Raw genomic sequence first — 10,821 nt, 5'->3', positions numbered from 1 at the left:
TCTTTATAAAATTGGCAGAGCAAGACTTTTAGTTTCTAAGTAAATTTGAGCTCATTTATGTGACAAGTTGAAAATGACACTTTTAGCCTTCCTCAACCCACTGACTCTAGGGTGTGAATTTTTCAGGGGATGGAAACATCAAACAGCGTCGACAGTCTGAAGGTTGGGGATTGGATCCCCAGCTCCGCCAGTCCACATGTTGAGGAGTCCATGTTAAACATGTGTTTTCATATTTGTAAAGTCATACTAAAAATAAGTAGCTGGAGTAGAAAGTGCCTTTAGAGTAAATACTTAAGCAAAGTACAAGTACGTCATATTGTCCTAATGTACTGTAGTTGATTAGAGTTACCTCGTTACTCTCCACCAGGGAAATTTCTGAGCGCCAGCATTCATAACGCGAGTTTGTTATGTAATATGTCCCTTCGGTCCTCCCGTCCATTGCTCCTGCACATGCGCACTGACGGCTGTACACTCAGTGCAGTAGAGATGCACGAGGAGTAATAGAAGAGGGGAAATAAAGTAAAAAGTGAAGTAAAAAGTAGATATAAGTGAATAGAGAGAGGAGAGAGTGTGACGGAGGAGGAATGAACCAGCTGGAGCGGTAAGACTCACGTTCAACCGGTAATTATCCGGTAAAAACCCGGAGCACACCGGGACGCAGCCACAGCTAACAGCTAGCATCAGATTTGACTTTTCTGTATTCAGATTCATACACAAGTCTAATCAGTAAACTAAATTATCAGTTTAATGATACATTTATACGTTTAGAAAGACGTTTAATTTTACTAAAAATAATATCTGTTCGATCAGCAGAGTTAAATGTTGTTGATGATGAAGGTTGATTTTAAAGATTCCAAAACCTGATGAACAAACACGGCGAAGCATCCACTGAGGCCTTCGTGTCTGTATGAAAACAAGGATTGGTTATTGATATCTGTGTGTGATCCTGGTCAGGTTATTGATCATTAATAGTCTACACCAAAGCATCTTTGTGTAGCTGTTCTGTCGAATCAGAGCCGTTAAACATTTATACATTCCGACATTAATGTTTAATGGCTCACAGATTGTCTTTCAAAGACCTTTAAGATAAAACTTTATTGATCCCACCCTGGGAATTGTCTGGAACACCCTGACAGGAGGACTGAAAAGGAGACATAAAGAAAGAACAGACGATACAACAGGATCCAAAATAAAACCAACTATTGATGCACATTAATAAAAATATATTAAGAGTTTTTGTACTATTGCACGGTAGAAAATACATAAACACAATTTAAAAACGTAATATTTAACACGATATGTGCATAGATCTAATGGATATTAGCGTACGATGACATAAATAAGGGATTAGTGCAGTCCGGTATGTTGTGATGTCACTCAGACATGAACTGATGCTGGAGGTAAACAGTCGGACATGTTGGATGAAGGACCTGCGGTCACGTTCCTTCACACACAGTGGAGGCAGCGGTCTGTTACTGATGGAGCTCCTTAAGCCCCCCACTGTCTCATGCAGAGGGTGGGATGGGATGTCCATGCTCGATAACATTCTCCTCTCACCCACCTCCTCGATGGTGTCCAGAGGGCAGTCCAGGACAGAGCCAGCTCTCCTGACCAGTTCAGTCTTTTTCTGTCCCTCTCAGAGCTTCCACAGCCCCAGCAGACCACTGCATGGAAAACTGCAGATGCCACCACAGCATCCTGCGTCGTACATACTCCAAAGGACCTCAGTCTTCTTAGCAGATGGAGATGACTATGATCCCTCCTGTACAGGACATCTGTGTTGTTAGTCCAGTCCAGTTTGCGGTTGAGGTGAACACCCAAATATTTGTTCTCGCCCAGGATCTTGATGTCCAAACCCTGGATGTTCACCCGTGCTTTACCAAAGTGTTTTTGTAAAGAGGGCTTGTAATCCAGTTTTCTGATAGCAACATGATCTTCATACTGAAAATATGTGCTCCTTTTTGTCTTCAACATAACTTTATGAACAACGTAAAAAAAGTACATTTTTACAATCTGGGCAGTAATTGTGAATCTACTGTGATCAGCTGATGACTTTGGCTTGCTAGCAGCTAGCTTGCGATGACAACACTGACATTTCCTGTACGTGTTTCAGTGAAAAAGATGAGGAGGACCAGGAAGAGACAGAGTGTCACCATGACAACAGTGACAGTACCAACAATAACAACAACAACAACCGACACAAGGTGAATCTGTCTGTGTGTCTGTCTGTCTGTCTGTCTGTCTGTCTGTCTGCCTGCTTGCCTGCCTGCCTGCCTGCCTGTCTGTCCGTCTGTCTTTCTGTCTGTCTGTACGTACTTTGGCTGACTCTGAGCCGGCACTTGTGAGTTAGAAGTTATATAGAAGAGACAGATAAGTATGATGGAGGAGTTTCCCTCTGTTCAGGAGCATTCCAGGAATTATACTACAGGAAGATTTTATGAGTACTGACATTGAACTTGCATATTCACCCTTTGTACAGCAAGCCTGCTGGAGTCAATTGTTGTTAAAAGCCACCAGTTCTGATGTGAACTATGTGGACTGGAGATATGTGAATCTGTGGAGACAGTGACTGAAGAGAGTAAGGACATCGTCTTTCTGGGTGACTGAAACATTGCTTTGTTTTCTGTATGTTACTCAGGATGTGACCTGACCCTACGAGAGTTTCTATGAACATCTATGGTGCTAATACTTCCAACTGAGTTGATCAGTGACCATAATGTGATTCACTGTAACACAACAGACTCAAATGCCCAAGTTTGGAGTTAGTGTTTCCCACAGGTCTTATAAAAGATTTCATGCCAACTTGCATGAATGATGTTAAAGAGTGGTCTGATGAATGTCAAGGAAATAATGGAAATGTTGCTTTGAGAAATTTCATGGGTACGTTAGTGAAGCTGGTGGACACATGATCTGCTTAGAAAAGACCTGTAAAGGACAGAAGTGCATCATGGTTAGATGACGAGTTGAGATCTTTGATGCTTCAAAGGGACGAAGCCAAGACTGCGGCTCAGAAATCCAGCTGCCTTTTAGATAGAAGCCTTTACTGTATGCCGAGAACCAGGGTCACCAAGATTATATGAAAGTGAACTTTAAACAGAAAATTTGCATTGCTGTAATTTATAGTAAAAATGATAGAAAATGATCAATGAAGTGAAGTGGAAGAAGTCAGATTACTCCCAAAAATATGTGGAATGTGCAGGTCAATTCATCACCAGACCGAACGATGTTGCTGACTGTTTTAACAGCTTTTTCTTCAACAAAGTGGATCTCAAATGCAATTGGATGAAACGTTGTTAACAGCATTATGAGTAATGAAATATGTAGTTTTCCACTTGATGAGGTTAGCAGGTTAGCATTAGGGTCAGGCCATATCTCAGGAACACCATAAGGGAATTTCTTCAAATTTGGCACAAATGTCCATTTGGATTCAAGAGTAAACTGATGAAAATTGCATTTCATTGCATGATCATAAGTCACTTTGACGTGTCTCAGAGGATAAAATGAAGAAGTGATGACATTTTATATCCAAGTGGTCAAAGGTCATCGTCACTGTGATATCCATTACTCAGGAACAGATGGACAGATTGTGACCATATTTTACATTTGGTCAGATACTGAATTGGTGACTCTAATCCTGGGTGTCCACCTTAAAACTGTGGTGATTGTATTGATCTTCCGTGCTGCCAGGTTGAAAATGTGTGTGAAGTGTCCGCGCTTTACAGTTTGTAGCTAGTTCTAAATGATTTACCGTATGTTGTGAACAAAGCTGATGGAGGTATGTATGCTGATGACTCAACTCTGTTCTGTTTGTCACCAACTTCAACGGAGGTGAGAGAGAATCTACCGGTCAAGCTACATACAATTACTACACCGTTATGGGTGAAAATGAACAGTGCTGAGTATGGCCAAAACTCAATATCTTGTATTTGGCAGTAGGAATGTTCTGTAACACCACTGAGCTCAGATTGTCTACAGATGGAATATCAGTTGAGGAGATCTCTTAAACCGAATTGCTGGGTGTTAAATTAGAGAACTGGCTGTGGTCATGAAATCCTTTGAGAGACTGGTGTTGACTCAGCTGAAGGACATTACAGGCCCCCTGCTGGACCCCCTACAATTTGTCTGCTGGGCAAATAGATCAGTGGAGGACGCAGTCAACATGGAACTGAACTACATCCTGCAACACCTCTACCACCCAGGGACATATGCAAGGATCCTGTTTGAGGACTTCAGCTCTTTATTCAACACCATCATCCCAGATATCTTCTACATCGGCACTGGAGCCCCTCCGTGATATGTCAGAATCAGAATCAGAATCAGAATCAGAAAAAGCTTTATTGCCAGGTACGCTTTTACACATACGAGGATTTTTTTCTGGTGAAATTGGTGCATGACACATCTACTAAAATATGACACATCTACTGAAATAAGAGCATAAAATATAACAATTTAAATATATATACACAAGTCTGTTTTTGTTGTTGCTATTTACCGGAAACACAGTACTGTTTTTCAGAAAGAAGTCCAAGTTGAGCGTTAATGTAACGCAGAGTTATATTTATATCAGTCAATGTGACAGAATGAGTCCGAGGTGGAATGTGAAGGGTGTCATGGGGGGTTCCGGGCCTTGTTGGTAAGGCTGACAGCAGATGGGACAAAACTGTTCTTGTGGCGTGAGGTTTTGGTCCTGATGGACCGCAGCCTCCTGCCAGAGGGGAGTGGCTCAAAGAGTTTGTGTCCGGGGTGAGAGGGATCAGCCACAATCTGTTCTGCACGCCTCAGGGTCCTGGAGGCGTAGAGGTCCTGAAGAGATGGGAGATTACAGCCAATCACCTTCTCTGCAGACCGAATGACACACTGCAGTCTGCCCTTGTCCTTGGCGGTGGCAGCAGCGTGCCAGATGGTGATGGAGGAGGTGAGGATGGACTCAATGATGCGCTCCCCCCTGCTCTTTTCTCTCTACACCAACGACTGCACCTCAGGAGACCCATCTGTTAAACTCCTGAAGTCTGCAGATGACACAATGCTCGTCAGCCTCATCCGAGACGGTGACGAGGTTGCGTACAGATGGGAGGTGCAGTCAGAAAAGCCTGGAGATGATGGTGGACTTCAGGAGAAGCCCCTCTCTCTGCCCCCATCGCCATCCTCAACAACACTGTTTCCACTGGGGAAACCTTCTGGTTTCTGGGATCCACTGTCTCCCAGGACCCAAGGTGGACTTCATACACAGCCTCAATCATCAAGAAGGTGCAACAGAGGATGTACTTCCTATGTCAGCTCAGGAAGTTCAACCTGCTTCAACAGCTGCTGATCCAGTTCTACATAGGATTAATCCAGTCTGTTCTATGCACATCCACCATCGTCTGGTTTGGGTCTGCCACCACACAGGACCAGAACAGACTGCAGCGGACTGTAAGGACTGCTGAGAAGATCATTGATGCCAACCTGCCAACCATTCAGGACTGACACACCTCCAGACTGAGGAGCAGGCAGGAAGCATCACTGCAGACCCCTCATCCTGGAGACCACCTGTTCCAACTTCTGTCCTTTGGTCGGTGCTGCAGATCAGTGAATGCCATAACAACCAGATACCAGTGGCAGAAACAGTATACAGCCCAAACCCAGTTCAAACCAGTGTTCAAGTTTCATACAAAAAGTCACGGTCTGAGTACATTAACCTGTCTATCTGTCTATCTGTCTGTCCGTCTGTCTGTCTGTCTCTTGGTGAGCAGACGGTGTGTCCAGGTGTAGGTGAACATCCCCTCCAGTATAACTACACCTTCTGGTACAGCAGAAGAACTCCGAGTCGTCCTGCGAGTTCTCAGAGTTATGAACAAAACATCCGACAGATCGGCACTGTGGCATCGGTACACACACACACACACACACACACACACACACACAGACAAACACTCTGATCACAGCTCAGCAGGTGATGTTAAATGTTTAAAAGGTTATTTAAATGTGATGCTGCAGTTGACTTCCTGTTGATGTTGTTGAAAGCCATCTCATTGGTTGCGGCAGCTGTGACTCAGGTCACGTTTTTAGGAAGGACTTCACACACAGCTGTTATTTCAGGTGTGTTCAGGTACAGGTGACATCATACCTGAAGTTTAAACTCAGACACAGAACATCAGTTTGATTTCTTAAAAGCAAATTAAACAGTCTATTAATCCATTAATCAATGAGAAATGTAATTGGTGACTGTTGATCAATCAAAGCTTCTTCAGTATGAAGTGTTCTTAAGTTTTTATGACTTTGTGTGTGTGTGCGCGTGTGTGTGTGTGTGTGTGTGTGTGTGTGTGTGTGTGTGTGTGTGTGTGTGTTCGTTCGTTCAGGTGGAGCAGTTCTGGAGGTTTTACAGTCACCTGGTCCGACCAGGTGATCTAAGTGGACACAGTGACTTCCACCTGTTCAAGGAGGGAATCAAACCCATGTGGGAGGTATCAACATAAACTGAACTGTACAGTGTGTACTACTGTAGTACTACTGTAGTACTTTACTGTTCTGAATGTAAGAAAATGTGTTTTGAAACTGTGTCAAACTCATATCACAGCTGCTGTTGCAGTCTATCACTGTAACAGTGTTGCATTGTGGGTTGTTTGGAGCATTAACAGATGTTACAGGTGTGATGTGGATCACCAATACTTATTGATCAAGCTGATGGTTTAATGTGGCTGAGAAACGTGTTTGAATGATATTAACAATCAATGTGTCAGTGTTTCTATTGGCTGACCAAACTGTTTTCATTGGCTGTCAAACACAGTGTTTTCATTGGCTGTCAAACACTGTGTTTTCATTGGCTGTCAAACACTGTTTTCATTGGCCATTTAATCAAACTTAATTAACAAAATGTTTAACAAATATTAAATATGATGGATGGACCTGCTGTGTTTGATATTGTTGTTATTACAATTATTAACTTAATATATTAATCAGTGTTTATTAATTTATGGCCCGTCTTCCCCAGGACGAGTCTAACCGCAGTGGGGGGAAGTGGATCATTCGTCTTCGTAAAGGTTTGGCCAGTCGATTCTGGGAGAACATCATACTGGCCATGTTGGGAGAGCAGTTCATGGTGGGGGAGGAGATCTGTGGAGCCGTGGTCTCGATACGCTTTCAGGTATTACAACACTGTCGTACAGCAATACTACTGTTGTATAGCTATAGTACTACTACAGTAAATCCACAGTGAACTGTGACGCAGACGCTAAGATGAAAGCGATCTCTATGAAGCTGAACGATGTTCATCATGTTACATAGCTGCTGCAGACACAGTCCTCCACCCTCTACCTGCACACAGAGAATCACCTGGGCGCAGGAGGAGGAGGAGGAGGAGGACAGGAGGAAGGACTGACGCTGACTGACTGTCTGAACTTCAGTCAGTGTTTTGATGTCAGCAGTATTATTTAATTTGCTGACATGTTGACTTTGATATTCTGGACAGACTCTACGGTCGTAAACATAAATACGTCTGTTAGATGAGACAGTTTTCCTTGTCAGCTCTGTTTCAGGCCTGAACTTCAGGTGTGTCACTTGAACGGAGCTCTTCCAGAAAAGTGTAGCATGCATCTTACAACATGTTTCAGTCAGGAGCGACCAACAGGCTTTTTGAGTTACTGTGAAGAAGGTCTGACCCGGACCTGATAGACCTCAGATCTGGATCAGGATCTCTGCCTGTCTCCCTCAGGAGGACATCTTGTCAATTTGGAACAGAACGTCCAACGACCAAACGACGACGTCCAGAATCAGAGACACTTTAAGAAGAGTCCTGAACCTTCCAACCAACACCATCATGGAGTACAAGACACATAATGACAGCCTCAGGTACGAGAACTTCTACTACTGTAGTACAACTGTAACACACAACCATGAAGTACAACACTCATAATGACGGCCTCAGGTACGAGAACTTCTACTACTGTAGTACAACTGTAACACACAACCATGAAGTACAACACTCATAATGATGGCCTCAGGTACGAGAACTTCTACTACTGTAGTACAACTGTAACACACAACAATGAAGTACAACACTCATAATGACGGCCTCTGGCAACAGTCTCGGGTACTAATACAACAAATACTGTGGCCAAGTGAAGAAAATGCAGCACCGTCTGACCTGTATCCCACTGTGTCATTAGTCGGTCATGAGCCGGGGGCCCTCTCAGTGTGGATGGCCCCCAAAGGTGGCTTACTACTTATCTTATCTGTATGGGTGCATGTGCGTGTGTGTCTGTGTGTGTGTTTCTGTATGTAGTTATGGGGGCGGGAGGGCTGGGTTTTCTTCTCTGTCATTTTTAGCCTCTGTGAGGCACTTTGTGTTGCTTTTTAAGTATGAAAAGTGCCATATAAATAAATAAAGTTTGAAGTTTGTAGCAAATAGAGTCATCTGGTTCATCCTCACCTGTTCAGGTAACTCAGTCTGAACAGAGACAGCTGGACCTGAAGGAACTGAATTTTCACTCATAAATGACAGAATTGACGTACTAAAGAGGCATACGATTCTTTGAGTTACTGGAAGTATTACAACAAACCGTAGAGCTCCTGTATCAGAACCCTTCACAGTGCTAGAACTAAAGAAACAGCTCTAACAGTCTCATCCTGTTTATGATAGAATCCATCACTGGACTGCACCTGCTGTAGCCCAGTGTGAGAGCAATTCTTATTTTACCTTCCACTGAGATTTAAAGCATTGTCGACAGAACTCAAATCTAACATCGAGCCCTTAGCACGTATAAAACATTGTTTTAATGTTTGTTTTAATGTACATCATAAACACACTTTTACTGGCAACAGTACTTTTAGAAACTGTATATATTGTGTGTATACATAGACCTGGGTCTTCTCAAGAGCAACACATCACGTGTAGTTAATTTTCTCATCAGAGTATGACCAATAGTAGGATTTTTTATTCTGTACAAATCTACATATAGACACTTATTTTTCTATTCTGCACCCTGTGTACTTTTTTTTTTATTTTTTTTTACCTCTTTTTGCCAATGTGTTTGCTCTTTGTAATACTCTCTGGCTGTAACGACTACGTTTCCCCGGTCTTATCTTACCTTAATGAGATGGGGTCACTTGGAGGATGAGGAGGAGCAGGTTATACATTTTGTGTCTACAATGCTTTCTTCATGATATTACACAAACTACTGCTGTAACAGCACACAAACTACTGCTGTAACAGTACACAAACTAACATTAACATAGTATTATGCTGTGTTATACATTAGCAAAGCTGGTAAATTGACTGAATTTGACTGTTGGCCAGCAGATAAATGGAGTTGGATAATTTTCTAATGATCAACTCCTAATTTCTACGTTTGTGAGTGCAGACATGGTTATGTGTTAGTTTGATCTGTCCAGTAATAGTACTGAGTGTACTGCTGTATTTTCCTATATTATAGTTGACGGTTCATCACTCGATGTCACAGTTTTTTTTCTCAAGCTGTAGATAAAGGTTGTAGATGGAGTTATCATCTAATCATGATGCTTCGTCCCAGTTTCTGAACGTTTTTGTGGTAGTTCGGTGATCAACGTTAGCTATTTTAACTATTAGCTTGTTCGCCATTCTGTAGCAAAGTGTTCAAAGACGATAGAGGTGAGAGATAACAGGTGCTAAACGTGCAGTGAGAACAGTGCTTCACTGATTGGCCACAGGCGACTGTTCTGATTAGTTTGGACTTTACATCAGAGTAGTTTAAATGAATTTCACGTCTCTGTGGTGCAACCAAACATCAGCTTAAGGTTCAAACTAACCAGTTTTAAGGTGTTGTTTAAAACAGAACCAGATCCTGAGGTTCATCCGGACTGTTTTCTGTTTCAGGGACAACTCGAGCTTCAGGAACACAAAGATTTCCCTCTGAGGACCAATGTGTCAGCTGACTGTCCTCCTGTCCAAGCAGAATGCAGATCATCATCATCATCATTAGCCTGTGTGTGTGTGTGTGTGTGTGTGTGTGTGTGTGTGTGTGTGTGTGTGTGTGTGTGTGTGTGTGTGTGTGTGTGCATGTACGTACGTGTGTACGAGTGTGTTCACTGTTGGCTAATAAAATGACTCAACTGTTTTATTGTTTCATTGTTAATCTTTCTGTTTTATTTGTGTAAATTAAACTGAATGTTAATTCGTCGTTTCTGTTTCATCAAATAAAACGTACAAAGAAACAAATCATGTGTAAACTAATGACATTCAGGTGGGTTTTTCATTATCAATCAGAATCAGAATCAGAAATTGCTTTATTGCCAGGTATGATTTTACACATACGAGGAATTTGTTGTGGTGAAGTTGGTGCAGACACATCTACAAAAATGGAAGTACAAAATACAACAATATAAATATATACACAAGTCTGTTTTTTGTTTGTTTTTTTCTGGAAACACAGTCTGTTTTTTTTTTGTTTTTTGTTTTTTTTTGTTCCAGAAAAAGGTCCAAACTGAGCTTTAATGTAACGCATAGAGTTGTGTGTGTCAATGTGACAGATGAGGCAGAGGTGGAGTGTGAAGAGTGTCGGGGGGGTTCCGGGCCTTGTTGATCAGGCTGACAGCAGACGGGAAAAAACTGTTCTTGTGGCGTGAGGTTTTGGTCCTGATGGACCGCAGCCTCCTGCCAGAGGGGAGTGGCTCAAAGAGTTTGTGTCCGGGGTGAGAGGGATCAGCCACAATCTTTTCTGCACGCCTCAGGGTCCTGGAGGCGTACAGGTCCTGAAGAGATGGTAGATTGCAGCCAATCACCTTCTCTGCAGACCGAATGACACGCTGCAGTCTGCCCTTGTCCTTGGCGGTGGCAGCAGCGTACCAGATGGTGATGGAGGAGGTGAG

The 10,821-nt window shown here is 42.7% G+C and overlaps 1 protein-coding gene across 1 annotated transcript; it reads left to right on the top strand.

The window, feature by feature from the left end:
• Window positions 1–448: 448 nt before the first annotated feature.
• On the top strand, window positions 449–10,348 carry eif4e2rs1 (eukaryotic translation initiation factor 4E family member 2 related sequence 1). Its single transcript, XM_076724695.1, has 7 exons — window positions 449–601; window positions 2,114–2,204; window positions 5,733–5,867; window positions 6,339–6,443; window positions 6,971–7,123; window positions 7,691–7,827; window positions 9,830–10,348. The coding sequence occupies exons 1-7, from the start codon at window positions 585–587 to the stop codon at window positions 9,867–9,869; spliced, it is 678 nt and encodes a 225-aa protein (XP_076580810.1). The 5' UTR covers window positions 449–584; the 3' UTR covers window positions 9,870–10,348.
• Window positions 10,349–10,821: the final 473 nt, after the last annotated feature.

The sequence above is a fragment of the Chaetodon auriga genome, chromosome 24 (assembly GCF_051107435.1).
Source record: "Chaetodon auriga isolate fChaAug3 chromosome 24, fChaAug3.hap1, whole genome shotgun sequence".
Classification (NCBI taxonomy): Eukaryota; Metazoa; Chordata; class Actinopteri; order Chaetodontiformes; family Chaetodontidae; genus Chaetodon; species Chaetodon auriga.
Note: the sequence above shows the minus strand (reverse complement) of the source record. Positions and strands in the feature narration are given on the sequence as shown.

Excerpts from the sequence above, each read along its gene's own strand:
- eif4e2rs1 (XM_076724695.1), top strand. Across the intron at positions 5,868-6,338 it reads AGATCGGCACTGTGGCATCG|GTGGAGCAGTTCTGGAGGTT; the intron begins GTACACACACAC and ends TCGTTCGTTCAG. Across the intron at positions 6,444-6,970 it reads GAATCAAACCCATGTGGGAG|GACGAGTCTAACCGCAGTGG; the intron begins GTATCAACATAA and ends CGTCTTCCCCAG.